Source organism: Artemia franciscana, chromosome 11 (assembly GCF_032884065.1).
Source record: "Artemia franciscana chromosome 11, ASM3288406v1, whole genome shotgun sequence".
NCBI classification, from domain to species: domain Eukaryota; kingdom Metazoa; phylum Arthropoda; class Branchiopoda; order Anostraca; family Artemiidae; genus Artemia; species Artemia franciscana.
Window position 1 is genome coordinate 6357343 of NC_088873.1, and position 16782 is coordinate 6374124.

Sequence of the window (16782 nt, forward strand, 5' to 3'; positions counted from 1 at the left end):
GTTGTGGGTATCAAGTCATGGCTAATTGTAGAAAAAGCCAAGACAGATAGTCCAATTGAGTGAGAGGTAAATCTGGCATTAAGGCCACTAGGCCATTAAGGCAGTGACTGTTCAATGCTGTCCGCCACCGACACGGAGGAGAACAGATCCAGCATGAACCTTAATTTGCTCCGAAATGCGAATTAAGGTAACATTGTCAACGCATTGTCGCTGATTTTAGAAAAGTACCTGACGATTTTCGACTGCAGCCAAACACTTCAATTTTATATCTCTCTTTTTGTATAGATTGGCGTTGAATTTTCGCTGTAAGTTTCAGATTTTTTTATTTTTACTTTTAATATTCAGCATTTCAACTTTGCAGGTGCTTCATCAGACCCTGTTGTGATGCGAATCGATTTTTTTCGACTTCTAACTCTATTATTGCCTCCTAGTGATCGGCGGAAATTGCACCTTTTGCTGCGTTTTATGAGCAAAGTAGCGACGAATCGCAATCTAGTCTTAGTTGGGGAGAAGCAAAATAAGGATTTTGTAAGTATTGGAAGGGCTTCTATTATTTTCTTTTTTCTTCATCTATATTAGTTCTAAGATTTCTAAAAAAATTTATGCCAACAAGGCTGTCTTCCTATTAAGCTGTAATCGAATTTTATTGCACTGAAGCAACTTCTAATTTTAATACGTTTTAGGATTTTTTTTTGTTAGTAGAATATCTTTCATTAAAACAGAAATGTTTGAAACAGGTATAGCAGAATACGTTTCATTAATCATTTCAAATATTTTCTCATTTGAGCAGCCCTCTGTTAACGACTGACCGTCAGGGCCGCCAATTAAGGAAAATCCCCCCCCCCCAAATTGAAGTTTCTGTTCATCAAAGGCATTTTCAATCTGCATGATGCAGCAGTGCAGCGATAATTGCACTTTTTCTGAATGAAACCTTATATATTTCCAGCGGAACATTTTTTGCGGGATCACTAGCGGCTCTTTGATGCTTACTATGGTTTTTTGTACGATGTTCTATACGTACTTACTTATGCGTAATGGAATTTTTGAAGAATAGAATAATTCTGAAAAATCAAGATTTTAAAATTACCCTTTACCACCTCAACTATTTATAGTTTGAAATCATGTGTATTTTTGCCTCTTCGATATTATTTTATGATACCGATGAGCTTGATCATTTGGAAAATGGCTCTGACCCTGAAGGGAAAATTATCGCTAAAAATAGCTTCATTTTCAATTTGCTGAACATTTAAGAAATCGTGGTTGCAGCGGTAGCCGCAATCTAGTAAAAGACGAACGCAACCCTTAGTAACAAAAAATAGCCCAAACCCCTTAAAAATGGTGTCAGATCGAAACACAAAGTGCATCATTAGAAGAACCTCGTTTAAAAACCCTTTAAAGAAAACTTACAGTCCCTTTGCTGGAAGAACAAGAAAAATCGATTGGCTTGAAAAACAAGGAAAGTGGCGGCATCTACAAAATTCTGTATAGAAAGTATCTTTTATTTTCTGTTTTTTCCATCGCCCTAGCTAGCAGGGCGCTGGAGCATCATAGAGAGTTTTTTAAGGGTTTATTTTAAAAGAAAGTGCTACATCTAGTGCTTTTTGTAATTAGAAAAAAAAATTTTTTAATTAAAAGCGATTTTCTACGTAAAACTGCATTTCCGCATACAAGATGATGAATGACGTCATAACCGTAGGCTATAACCATTAGCGACTTAAAATGTACAACCTATGTTATGATTATAATGACGTCAGCACTTTCAGTATATAATGACGTCATGCCTTAGGTGTTGAATAGCAAAAAAAATAGAAAAAAAGAAAAAATAAATTGAAAAAAGCTAGGAAAAATTCAGACTATATGTCAGATGTATGTAACTGTTAATATAACGTATTAGTTACCTTGTTATTAAATGATCCAACTGATGTAATGCTGTAAAAAAATTACCCTCAATTCGAAGTCTGTAAAATTATTATATAGAATGCAAAAATGTTTAAAGTTTGTTTTAGCCACAATTGGTTAAACATGAAATCATAGAAAAACGGGAAAAAAGAAAGGCAGCAATAGAAGATTCAAAAAAGCTTTCTGAGACAAATTCAAAGACTAGTGATGACAACAGTGAAGCATCAATTTTTGAGGAAGATGATTAAAAAAAATAGATTTAGAAATTTTGGAGCATTGCACAGAACATATTCTCTTCACCACATGACAAATCTTGTGCGGCAGGCCAATCCTTCTGAAAATAGTTTGAATCTTGACATTCATTATGCAAAACCAGAAGACTGAAGGCTTATGGTACTGATCCCTTCTACCACAAGACTGTTTAGTAATGTCTCTACCTCTGTAAACAATCATTTTGTGATGGCTTTTATTGATTTTGAACCCTCGAATTTCTTCTATCTCGAATTTCTTCTATCTAGCTTTGCCCAGAGCAGATTCTCTTCACTACATGACAAATCTTGTGCAGCCTGTGAAAATAGTTTGAATCTTGACATTCATTATGCAAAACCAGAAGAGCGAAGGCTTATGATATTGGTCCCTTCTACCACAAGACTGTTTAATGATTTTTCTACCTCTGTACGTGGTGAACAACCATTTTGTATTTGCTATTATTGGTTTTGAACCCTTGAATTCCTTCTATCTAGATAGCTTACAAGTGGAAGAATCAATAACAAAAAGACAGGCTGTTCGCATTCTTGAAAGAATATTGAAATTATGTAGCTCTGATGATAAGCACTTACGTTTAAAGTACAAGAATCATGTACAATGCAAGCAATAAGATCCAATAGATAGATACATAGATAGATAGATAGATTTATTCAGACCAAAGCCCAATTGGGCCATGGTGACATACACAAAACAAGGGGAGAAAAATACAGCAACAAAACATAGACTGAAAAGACACTAAAACTAATTATTTAAGAAAATCATCACGATACCTCATACCTACCCAGACGAACTTTCCAATATCTTATCTCTTCCCCCGAAATCCCTACCAAATATTTCCAAACGGAACTCCCTCAACTCCCTACAATCCCCTAAAAAATGATGCAAAGACTCATCCATCTCTGCACACATAGGGCAACTGTATGGTACTACAGAGCGACTTGAACTTCAATCCTACTTCACCTGAGGAGAGTCCCATAGCCCTTGTAATGTAGCAACTGGTAGTTTAGGATGTATTATCATGTTGTACGTTATAATACGACCAAATATGGTATTTTCATACTTTTAGAAAGAACCCTATATTTTGAATAGAAAAGGTAACTAGCTGGACAGAACGTGACAGGCCAACATGAAAACCGCTAATTAAAAGGAAATCATGCGCATAGGCTTAATACGATAAGTCTGATAGACTTGTCAAATGTCAATAAAAGCCTTAAAATATTGAGAGAAATAACTTCACTTCTCACATGGATATGCCCAAAAATTCTTCTAAAAGCTTTCAGGCAATTCTTCAATGCTTCACCTAAGTCCCAAATAGGAATGTGAGTACCAAAACTTAGAAACCAAAATCACTGAAGCATTAACCCCAGCTGATTCAAAGTAAACCAAGCTTATAAATGGAAGACGCTGTCAAATACTTTTGAAATATGTAAGGTACAAAAATGAAGACCAAAACGATTTTGAGTAACCTCCTTCGAAATACGAACTAGTGCCGTGAAACCAAATTGAACTAGTTGAACCAAATGAACTACTTTTCCCTTAAAATATCTCTGCCACTCTACAGGCCGTTTAATAGCACTGCCTAAGTAAAGACCGAAGTGAACAAAAAGTTATTTTTTTCATTTGTCACTTCGTATGGAAGGACCTGTCCTAGAAACTTTGGAAGGGACTTATTCGATTGGAAATTGAAAGTCCTATTGCTCTTTTAAGAGTTAAAAGTAATCTGAGAGCAACTAGCCCGCTTTTCACGCATCTTTTCCCGAAAATATTCCAACGGTAATTTCGAAACAGTCATCTTATTTTGTATAGCTAAAAGTTCCAATAACTATGTTTCTGGGATTATAAACCAACACAACCTTTGGGGTAATTAATATAAGCTATACAATTCACCCACTGTTTAAATGCAGTAACATTCATTGGGAAAGGTGGGCATGTTATACCTTTTGTATAAAAAAAGGCGAGGGAAGCTCTCAGGGAATATTGAACTGTATATACATAAATATGGTCTCAAATAGTATTTTATTCTTTGATGGTTCAGAAATAACCTCAGACACAGAAATGCCTTCAATTTCGTGAATTTTTTAATGACTGGTAACTGCAAACGCAGTGTCTAGTTTTGATTTTTTTTTTATGTTTTAGTATCATCTGTTATTTAATATTTATTATTTCATTTTGAGATTTTTGTCAGGGTTGGCCAGTTTAACTTTAAATCCTTCGGCTTATATCAATTTCAGATTATTCTCGACGTTTTAATTACCAATAGGGCAATGCGTGTTTCTCTTTGTGATTTCCTTTTTGTTTTTCTTCTCTATTGATTTTCCTTTTTCGGAAAATTTTCAGTGTGATGAATGTGTTTCAGAAGAGGAAGACTTTTTATCAGTGCATCTTCTGCGTTGCATCTGAAGCAGGTTAGGTGCAGATTATCTCAATTTCAGATTATTTTACATCTTTAGATTGGGAGTAGATCAATACCTGTCTCTCTTTGGATATTTTTTCCCCTCTTTTTGATTTAACTTTTGTTTCTCTTCTATTTTGATTTTTCTCTGTGGAAATATTTTCAATTTGGATGGTCTGTTTCAGATGGTGGAGACCTTTTATCGCTGCATCCTCTGCACCGCCTCTGAACCAGACTATGACGAGCTGAATGCACAACGAATAGTTGCATTTTTGATGGAACATGTAGAAGCTGTTATGACAGTACCTCCAGAAGTCTGTGCAACTGTTCAACAGAAAATTTTAGATTATCAGAAGTCTCAACAAGTAAGTCTTTCTGTTTCGCCTATCTCAGTTATAGGTTTGAGTTTAAAGAACCATCACCTTGAAATCTATATGGTTTATTAAGACCCTCTCCCCCCCCCCCCCAAAAAAAAAAGGGTTCGATTTCTAATAATGACAGCCAAAATAATTTTTGTCTTCCTCTGAATGTTTTTTTTAATGTCTTCTTTTAACATTTCATTATATATAAAAAAAATTAAGCTGCTGAGCAAAAGGACACACAAATGTTTTATTTTATTACAAATTTATTTATTACAAATTTATTTTAAAACAAATGTTTTTTATGTTTTATTTTGCTCTGTCCCGTGGTTTAAATTTAGCTTTATAAACTGATGTAAAAACAAGTGACTTGATGAAATTTTAAGTTATATAGAATAAAAAAAGGATAAAAGTTGCTGATCCTTGTTGCTATTTTTTTTTTGGGGGGGGGGGATTCAAAAAGCCAGATTAAACGAGAAGATGGCAGTGATCTGTACTTATTGATGCTAATGTAATTGCGTAGCTTTTTTATTTTATTTTTTAACAGGTTTGAAAAAATCATTACAAAAAGTATAAACATTGTAATGTTTTGTACAGTTTTTATTGTGAGGCAGTACAATATAGTAAACGGGCTCCTATTTAAGAAATATTATAAAAGTTGAAAACAATCAATTAGAATTCATTCAATTAAAAACCTAAAATTCAGCCAGAAAAACATTTCAGTTCCGTTTGAAATTTTAATTTGCACAAGAAAATTATATCTACCATGAGGAATATTCGTATATATTATGTTATTGTTATATTTAACATATACTAAGTTGTTATATTATACATTATTTTAGTATTTTTGTTATATTGCGTTAAAAAGAAACACCAAAAATACTAGATTAATTTAGACAAAGTGACTGAATCTTTCATTTACTACGAACTTTTTTCTCAAATTATACCTTCCCTTGACCCATTTCAGTATGGCTATCTGAAAGGAAGCAGCTCAACTCACTATTTGATAAGACTGTTCCGCCTAATAAACTAAATGGCTAGATCAAAGAAATGCTATTGTGGGCTTTTTTTGCTGATTATCAAAAAGTATTTGACCTAATCCGCCGTATTACCGCTGCCGAAAACTTAAAGGTGATGGGTGCAAAAAAGTATATTCTGCTGCTTGTTACTGATTTATTTCGCCGCTATCTTCTTGTTTATGCACATTTCCTTGGAGATTTCAATTTGGAATGGGCCAAAATAACATGGGATGCACCTCATGGCACCTCAAAACTTGCAGCCCTGCTGTTTCTAGCGGTTAGGTGCTTTCTGGAGTTGAGAGTCGTTTTAAATGTGTCGATGACTTATGCGGCTTGCTGAAGTACCTAGTGGACAAGCACCAAGTTATTCACAGTTCATTAGTGACCTCAAATCGAATTTTGTTGATCGGTCTGACTCCTATGGGCTCCAATTCAACGAGAATAAAAGGAAAGTAAGGAGGTTCAACCCTCTCAAACTGGATCTCTCCTGTCCATAACCCTTGTATCCAGTTATATCAACCGTTGTTATACTAGATTCACTTTTATTTCATACTGCTCCTTTAGCCCACATGTTGCTAGCCTAGTAAAAATAGGAAGTTTTGCCTTAAGAGAATTGATTGCTTTGGGGTGCCTGGGTTTTTCTATAACGCAAATCGAAATGGTATGTCTGTGTTATATACGGGCATTACTTGATTACGCACCTCTGGTCTGGGCCCTCAAGTGCATGATACAGAATGTTTTAGTTGTGACATCGAAACCTTACAGAAAGGGCTGCAAAAATCATACTCATTACAGATTATGTGTCTTATAAGTCTGCTCTCATGCTGCTAAAAATCCCCCCACTCCGTGAGTGCAGATACGAATTTATCCTCGTTTGGATACTCCCTGTTCGCGAGTCAGAAGTATAGCTCGTTTCTACCCCCTACTTATACATCTAACTCCTACTAAGCATCTGCCTATCCGAAGCAGGAATAAAATTGAACCCTTGAGATACCGTATCAATCGTTTTACAAACTCTTTATTCTTTTTTTGACAGTGCAATTTAATCGTTCATGATTCGTTGATCTTGTTATTTGTTGATATTTAAAAGAATAGCATAGTTTTGTTGCGGCCTTGGTCAAAATTAGAAAAGCTGTTTTTCTTAAATGAATCTTGAGTCATTCATAGTCAACTAATCCAAACAATAAATAAGAAATACTCATCGATTGCTCACACTTATACTACTGGTTCACCCATCATTTCAACCAATAATACAATTTATAAAAATAAGTAATACAATAAAAAAAAAATAAGGATGCCGCAATAAAAAAAAAAGTTTGTACAAATAAGACCCACTGCGGCAAGCGGTAACCCTTCCTAGATTTCCTAGATTACAAAAGCCCGTCATTTTACCAAAAGCAAGGAAAGGGGGGTCAGTTTTTACATCATTTCACGGAAAAGTCTCAGCAGGGACAGAAATTCAAGCTTTGTCTTTGTAATGTGACAACCTAGTACTCCACTCACTGATAAAATTCAAGCTTTTTTTAACCAATGAAATTCTATTTCTGTAAATTGGGGCAAAAAAGATAAGTAGACTAATAAGTTGATCAAGGAAATAAACAAGGAATCTAGGTCTTTTATGATGCTACATAATATAGTCCGAGGCACTAGTAAATGATGGTCGTTACTTTTAATGTCAGTGAAAGCATATACACCCATTATACCCACGTTATACTTTGTTGTGCTGTATCAATACTGCCATTCTTCGGATTAGTAATATGCATTGGAGAAATTTGTCTTACATGTTTGTGTGTTTCTTTTTTACTTTATTTGTGCTGCCAAATTTTCGTACGTATCTTGTGTCTGAGTGCTTATAGTACAGTATTAAGAATGACAGCTCACAATTTCTAAAAGTCGCAAAGAAGGATACTATTTGTGATAAAAATGAATTCAAGAAGTAAGCGCCGTCTTTCTACTCTCTAACTAGACCCTTGATTTACCATTGCATAAACAATTGAGCAATTTCTAAATCTTAAGTCCATTTTATTGAGACATGTGTAGTCGCTTCCATGGGGATCGTACTGTTTCCTTATTGGCTGCCGACGTCTTCCTCCTATGTCTGTACCTTAATAAACTCAGATATAACTCTCCCTAACAAAGAAATTGCCTATGTGCCTGTTGCTTAGTATCAAATATGATTCAGTAGAATTTGTAACTCGTCTAATGTCTAAAAGTTTTTTACTATGAAATTTTATTGCTAGATTGAATGAACATATGAAGTAAACACCATGTCGCCAATATCTGACTAGACTCTCATAACATAGAAAAGTTCAGTTATTACGGAAGCTTTGACCAATTTTGTTGAGATTTTTTCTTAAAACACTTTAGAATACCAACGCTGTTACAGGGACTATACTGCTTCCTTATGGATTGCTGATACCGTCCTTTCCTTCAATGTACCCTGTATTTGTTTCTAGTGTAAAGTATGGTTGAGTGTTAGTAATAAATTCTGCATGTATTTGCTTTTTAGTTTCTAAATGTTTTGCCAACTCTTTAATATTTTTTATTTTGGTTTTAGTTTCGCCTTTTTATTTCATTGACATTTCGTTTTTTTTTTTCAGGCACTTTTGAATTTTATCCCTCACAGCTTCGTAACTAGTGGCTTACGTTAAGGTCTTCTATTCTTTTTTTTGCATATCTAGAACGTTCTGAAAGCTCTTGCTAACATAACTTCTAGTATTTTCGATTTGTCTAAGCTTAGTGGTAATATATCTAGTTTGGTAATTCCTTGGCTTTATAAGTAGTTTGATTGCATTTTTCATTCTTTTTTTTCTGCTTTATCACAATTCTCCAGACCATTGATGATTTGATGCTACCTATATCATACTGCCTCCAGGTCTCACCAGGCACTTATGAATCTCAGAGAGAGCAGAAGCTGAATGACGCTCTATCTCAACTTTTGGATCAAATTGTGAATGACCAGAAACTGAATCCCAAAGATAAGAAAAAGAAATTAAAGCAGGTTTGTCACTCTCTACCATCATATGAATAGAATAGGCGTAGACCAGAATCTCGCATTGAATCATACTGGCCCCATATAGAAAATCTAAGAAACAAAATAACATTACTAAAACAATACAACTGATTAAAACTGAATTTTTTGATTCTTGAAAACTTGAAAACTTTAATTGAAAACTGAAATTCAGTTTTAATCAGTTGTATTGTTTTAGTAATGTTATTTTGTTTCTTAGATTTTCTATATGGGGCCAGTATGATTCCAGAAATCTGTTGGAACTGTGTTGACACAGACCCCGGAGTTCACTGTTAAACTGAAATAGTATTTAAAAAATAGGTATATGGAGATATAAAAACATATTTTCAATTTGTTTGCAGTTTATGTAATAGGGCTCAGTTATGCTTGCCAAATGTACGGTGTTGAATTTTACTTATATCTTTATTTTATATATCTATCTGTTTTTATTGATATTTCTTTACCATTGTAAATGGTAAGTCATATGGATAGATTAGGCGTTGTAACTTGTCGAATGTAATACTGAAAGTACCAAGAACATGAAAACAAAGATATTTTTTGCCTCCTGGGTTCACCTTGGGTCCATTTATACCTTAAAACGGGGATTTTTCAATATTTTCATTTGGTTGACTAGTAACTAGACTAGACCAGTAACGCATTAGTCTGCCTGAAAATAAACAAGCAAAAATAAATAGTTAAATCTTTAAAATTCAAACATCAATAATCTTAAATTTTAAACAAACAGGAATTACTAGTAATTAATACATAAAACCCCAAAAAAACTGAAATTAAAGTGAATTATCACATGGAACATAAGATGATAGATGATGTAATACTACTACTACTAACAACTCACCGTAGCACCAATCCGCCTGAGGCCAACACAACTATGCCCGCTCCTCCTCCATCCTAATCTATTCTTAACCTCCCTCTTTACACCCTCCACGGAAGTTCCCATTGTCCTTAAATCTTTCTAAACGGCATTCTCTCACCCCAACCGAGAACGAACTGCTTTCCGTTTAGCTCTAGACGATTGATCGAAAAGACGATTGTCATCCTTCAACTTAAAACGAATAGATATTACCACAAACATGATTAGTACCATACCCTCCTAAACCTTCTAATGGATAGAGTTTTATTTGCAATTCACCCAAAAAGATTGGCTATTTTGAATATTGTGTTGCCAAAATTTTGGCAACACAAACATCAAAAATCGGCAACACAAATTTTGGCAGCACAAACATCGGTAACACAAATTTTGGCAACACAAACATTTTGGCAACACGAACAGTTTTTATTTTCCAAAACATCAACAACAACAACATAGCAAAAATAATGATACCGCAGGCCTAATCAAGGTTTACGAATAGTTGTGGTGCTACCCACCCCTTCCCCTCTAAAACCCTCTAAGCCACTTGAGTGTCAATTGTATTTTATTTAAAACAATTTTAATTTGGAACAGTGTGTTTTATCTGTCATACTGTCAACAACAAGAAGAATGCATTTGTTTGTTTACGTAAATACGTATCAAAATCATTTATTACAAAGAATTCTGTTTTGTGTCTTTAAAAAAAAGGCGTCTCGAAACAATGCAGCAAAATTTTTTTCCTTCCTTAATTTTTTCGTCTTAATTTGTATACAAAGTTCTTTTGTATGTAATATTTTATTGAGCTGAAACTTTAAAACAGGTCATCGTAAATAAGAAAAAAAAAACAACTCCCCTTCTTCATGCGCAGAATCGACGCTCAGAATTCTTCCAACACTTCTTGTTCCCTGTAATTTGCTGTTTCTCCTGTCTTTCCAATCCCCTTGTCAGGCCTACCCTGCAAACTTCCCACCAATTGGAGAAAATCAGTATTTGGCTCATTTTATGAATAAATGAATTTTATTTATAACCCGCCATACTACAAAAAAGGAATAGGTGGAGTAGAAGAACCCCCCCCCCAAAAAAAAAAAAACTGACAAGAAAACTTTATATAAACATATATACAAAACACGAAAAATCGAACATTCAGAAAACGGTACTGTAGCTCAAGTATGTACATACACAATCAGAAAGATATGCACGCTCCTTCTCCATTCTAATCTATTCTAAGCCTCTTTATGATTGTATGTTGAACATAACTCGTAATTCTACCAAAATCTTTGTTTCTCAGTTAGTGAACTGAATCAGAATACTCTTTTCTTTCTCTATATTTTCCAGTGACTTAAATTTCTGGATAAGGCAGACGGTAGAACTATCGTCTAAAAAAAAAAAAAATAAAACTGACAAGAAAACTTCATATAAACGTTATTTCGTGTTACAAAAAACACGAAAAATCGATCATTCAGAAAACGGTACTGTAGCTCAAGTATGTACATACACAATCAGAAAGATCACATAGAGCTTAACGCAACCGTGATGTTTGAGCTTGGGCAGCTAAATTAAAATACTGCATAATTCATGTTCATTCTGCGGGTATGTATTTCTGGTGTAAAGAGGGAGTCGGAGAAGAAACTTAATTGAAAAAGGTAAAAAAAAATGATAAAAAATGGTAAATGGAAAAATGAGGTAATTGAAAAAAGTTCATCTAATCTTTAGTTTATCAAACAGTTCGTGGTAACGAACTGTAGTAAGGAGCGACCCGGCTCAATAGTAAACGAAACTCTAAAAAACGGAATTTTGATACCAGTAGAAGTATCAAAAGAATCGGATTTTTATGCTAATTTTAAATATATAAGTTTCATAAAATTTAGTCTTACTCATCAAAAGTTACGAGCCTGAGAAAATTTGCATTGTTTTGGAAAATAAGGGGAAACACCCCCTAAAATTCATACGATCTTAACGAAAATCACACCATCGCATTCAGCGTATCAGAGAACCCTACTGTAGAAGTTTCAAGCTCTTATCTACACAAATGTGGAACTTGGTATTTTTTTTTTTTTTGCCAGAAGACCGATCACGGGTGCGTGTTTATTTGTTTGTTTGTTTTTTGTTGTTTTTTTTTCCCAGGGGTGATCGTATCGACCAAGTGGTTCTAGAATGTCGCAGGAGGGCTCATTCTAACGTAAATTAAACGTTCTAGTGCCCTTTTTAAGTGACAAAAAAATTGGAGAGCACCTAGGCCCCCTCCTACGCTCATTTTCCCCCCAAAGTCAACGGATCAAAATTGTGAGATAGCCATTTTGTTCAGCATAGTCGAAAAACATAATAACTATGTCTTTGGAGCTTACTTACTCCCCACAATCCCCAGGGAAGGGCTGCAAGTTACAAACTTTGACCAGCGTTTACTTACAGTAATGGTTATTTGGAAGTGTACAGACCTTTTCAGGATGATTTTTTGGTTGGGGGGCTGAGGGGAGGGGGATACGTGGGAGGATCTTTTCTTGGAGGAATTTGTCATGGGAGAAGAGAAATTCCATGAAGGGGGTGCAGGATTTTCTAGCATTATTTAAAAAAAAACAGTGAAAAAATAAATATGAAAAAGTTTTTTCAGCTAAACGTAAGGACCAGCATTAAGACTTAAAACGAACAGAGATTATTACGCATATTGGGGGCTCATCTCTTCCTAAATACCTCGCTCTTGAAGCTAAAGTATTTTTAGTAATTTCAACTATTTATTCTACAGCCTTTGTGATTCAGGGGTCAATCTTAAAGAATTGGGACAAAATTAAAGCTTTAGTGTAAAGAGTGAGGTATTAACGAGGGGGCAAACCTCCTCATATACATAATAAAAATATACGAATATAGAAGTTCGTTACGTAAGTTAATTTGTAAGTTACGTATATTTTTTACTAATAAAAACGTTCGTTAAAAATTAAAAATTCTAGTTGCCTTTTTAAGTAACCGAAAAATTGGAGGGCAACTAGGCCTCCTCTCCCACCAATTGAGAGAAAGAGTAAAACTTCAGCGTAAAGAGTGGGACGTTGAGGGAGGAACAGCCCCTTCCATACACGGAGTAATTTCTGTTCGTTTTAAGTTTTAATGTCGCTCCTTACTTTCAGCTAAAAAAAAACTTGTTTTTTTTATTTAATCTGTATTAAAAATCACTAAATGATTTTTAGTGATGATGATAGCCCATTCATCATCACTAAAGCATAATAGATAACTGGTAAAGCGACTGGTGAAGAAAGACGTGGTAAGACTTTTCTATTAAGACTGAACTTTAGGGAAGCCGCTGTTTTCACAAATCGATACAGCCCACTTTTTTTCAAAAACATTTTTTTCTCTTAGGAAAACAAAATATCGATAACACATATGATTTTTCCGCAGGATTTTGGAAAAATAACAAAACACTTTTCATTTTACTAATAAGAATAAACTTTAAAATATTTTGGCTTTATTATCAACGGGAAAAGGAGGAAAATACAAAAGATATACAAAGATGAAAGAAAAACTCAGCTCCAGTTAATTTCCAGTTGGATAATACAACTTTATATCACAACATAAATTATTTGTCCCATAAGTTGTTTGGTCGTTGGCGGCAAAAATAAATTTGAGTCTATATTGGTTGCGCGAATTAATAAAACAGTTTTTTTGCGTTGTCCTTTCTTCATTGCATTCCCCTTTCCTCTGTTGATATGCCCCATAGATCTAAGCCAATCTGAGACAATAAAATAGGTGGACTCAATTACAGGTGTCTTCATAGATACTACTACTACTACTAATAACTCACTGCAGCACCAAGCCGCCTGAGGCCAACACAGCTACGCACGCTCCTCCTCCAACCTAATCTATTTAAAGCCTCCCTCTTTACACCCTCCCAGGAAGTTCCCATTTCCTTTAAATCTTTATTTATGACATCCTCCCAACCCAGACAAGGACGACCTGCTTTCCGTGTAGCCCCAGACGGTTGGCCACAAAGGACAATCTTCGGTAATCTGTCATCCTTCATCCGTAGAACGTGGCCTAGCCATCTCAACCTTTCTTTCATTATAGCCCCAGAAAGCGGGATTGAACCACACTTTTCATACAACCTACTGTTTGAAATACGGTCAGTCAACCGGGTACCCAGAACAATCTGTAGGCAATTTCTCTGGAAAACATCTAGTAAATTTTCATCTGCTTTTCGGAGTGCCTATGCTTCAGAGCCATATTTGACCACTGTCATCACTGTAGCTTCCAATATTCTAATACTGGTTTGTAGACTTATCTTTCTATTCTTCCAAACTTTTTTTAACTGTGAAAAAACACCCTGGGCCTTAGCTATTCTACTTTTAACATCTTCACTGCTCCCACCATCTTTACTAATAATACTACCAAGGTAACTGAAGCTCCCAACCTGATCAATCTTTTCGTTATCTAATGTCACCTGTTCATCTTCACTTATTCCTAGCCTTAGTGACTTAGTCTTCTTAACATTAATTTTAAAGCCTATTTTAGCACCCTGAACTCGTAAAACCTCTAAAAATTTATTCATTTTGCTCACAATTTCATCTAATATGCTTAAATCATCAGCATAACCTAAGTCCAGGAGCGTTCTTCCTCCCCATTTGATTCCATGGTCTCCAATTGCCTTTCCTGTGCTCCTTAAGACGAAGTCCATCAAAATGATCCATATAAAGGGGGATAGAACACAACCCTGCTTAACTCCTGATTTAATACAAAACCAGTTGCTAACCTCATTTCCTACCTTAACCGCAGCAGTATTATTCTCGTACATAGCGCAAATCACTTTAATGTATTTTTCTGGTATACCATATAACGATAAGACCTTTGTTAACGCTGTTCTATCAACAGAATTGAAAGCTTGCTCATAATCGATAAAACTAAGGACCAAAGGTGTTTGACAACGAAGAAACTTCTCAATTATTAACCTAAGAGTGAAAACATGGTCGACACATCCTCTACCTTTTCTAAAACCGCATTGTTCTTCCCTTAAAACTTTGTCAACAGCATATCTCAGTCTAAAAAGTATCATATTACTCAGTAATTTGCTACCTACAGAGACCAGACTAGTGCCTCGATAATTACGACACTCACTCTTGTCACCTTTCTTATACAGTGTTTTAATTAAGGTTTTCCTAAAATCATTGGGTACTTCCCCTTTTTCAAAAATCATGTTCATAATCTTCAGTAGCTTATTCCTAACCTCAGAGCCACCATATTTAAGAAACTCATTAATCATACTATCAGCACCTGGGGCCTTATTATTTTTTAATCCTTTTAGTACTGTCGCTAATTCTTCCTCACTAAACAAATCTTCCTTCACATCCAAGGTATCACAAACTTTTTCATTTTCATCTATATCTTTTCCTGCAACTGTATCTCGGTTTAGCACATTCTCAAAATGTTCCACCCATCTTTCTTTAACTTTTTCCTTATCACTAATTGTGGCCCCATTTCTATCTTTAACTGGGACTAGTCCGGATTGGCTACTCCCTTTCAATTTATTAACATGCCAGTATAATATTTTACTATTATGCCGTCTAGCCGCATCTTCCAGATCCTCAGCAATTTTATCCATCGCCTCCACTTCACATCTCCTTAGTTCATATTTTAATGCTTTCTCCACTTTCTTTACATTCTTTTTGTTTTCATACGACCTATCACTCAGATAATTCTTATACAAACCCCTTCTACTCTCTATTAAACCTAAAGCTTTTTCACTAATATTCCTAGTTGCAGTCTTAGCACTCTTCCCTAGGACACCATCAGCAACTTCACGAATTGTTTTTCTGAAATTATTCCATCCATCTTCCACATTGTCAAATTTTAAACCCTCAAGTTTAATACTCAACTGTTCCTGGAATTTTTTTCTCAAATTTTCATCCTGAAGTCTACCAACATCATAACTTCCCGGGAGGGAGTTACCCTTCCTAAATTTCAGCTTTAAATTAACCTTAGACACTACTAGATGGTGATCTTTACTTTTAACATCAATAACGGCACTCCTATACACCCTAGTATCTTGTATTGATCCTGCTAGTCTTCTGTTTACAATAACATAATCAATAAGGTTTGCTGTCTTACCATCACGTGAATACCATGTCAACTTATGGGCCATTTTGTGACCAAACACCGTATTGGTTATAACTAGGTTGTTATACCTACAAAATTGCAAAAGCCTATAGCCATTACTGTTTTCTTTTCCTGCACCAAATTTACCTAGGTTAGGATACCATCTATCCCTATTTCTACCAACCTGGGCATTAAGATCTCCTAGCAAAAACACCATATTTCTACCTGGTACCCTGTCTATTTGCTCCTGTAACTGTAAGTAAAATTCATCTGAGTCACTAGTATCTCCATCAGTTGGTTCAATGGGGGCATATACTACTATAACTGAAACCCTAAACTTTTTAGTCATAAAATGAGCAATTAGTATTCTATTATTAATACCTTCCCAGCCTAAACAAGACTTAGCAGCTTCCTTATTCATCATGAGCCCTACTCCCTGTCTATGTACCCCATCCTTCCTGCCTGAGTAAACAAATTCTATGTCACCTAATTTCATGCTTCTTACCCCTGGGATATTAGTTTCTGAAACTCCCAATAAATCCAGTTCAAACCGTCTGAATTCGCCAGTCAATATGTCGATGCGATAGTCGTTTTTACGTCGTAACATTCCAAGTTCCAATTTTCATGTTCTTTAAATCTTTGAAATTTTTTTGGCCACAAGAAAAGCAGTGATCCCGGATACCAGTGCAGGATGAGGACCAACATATCTTCTCAAGTCTACACCGAAGCGCTTAAGCCGGCTTAGAACCGGACAGCAAGAAGACCCTGGGACCTCCTGTAAGTTGGAGGCTTTGTGCAATCCTGGGCCCATCTTGGTCACAACATGGTTTTCAGCACTTGGCGATGCTCTTCTATCAACAAGAGTCGAAATCCTGCACAGACAGTCCCAAGCCTAT

At 35.2% G+C, this 16782-nt stretch overlaps 1 protein-coding gene across 5 annotated transcripts in view; it reads left to right on the forward strand.

The window, feature by feature from the left end:
- The window catches only part of LOC136032734 (DEP domain-containing protein 1B-like), a 93660-nt gene that overhangs the window by 36931 nt on the left and 39947 nt on the right, over positions 1-16782 (forward strand). For 2 of the 5 annotated variants that reach the window (XM_065713058.1, XM_065713062.1), the window contains exons 8-10: positions 362-528; positions 4744-4923; positions 8770-8937. In XM_065713058.1, coding sequence (XP_065569130.1) covers positions 362-528; positions 4744-4923; positions 8770-8937 — 515 coding nt within the window. The remainder of the gene's footprint in view (positions 1-361; positions 529-4743; positions 4924-8769; positions 8938-16782) is intronic. The other 3 variants (XM_065713059.1, XM_065713061.1, XM_065713060.1) reach the window with 2 other exon arrangements.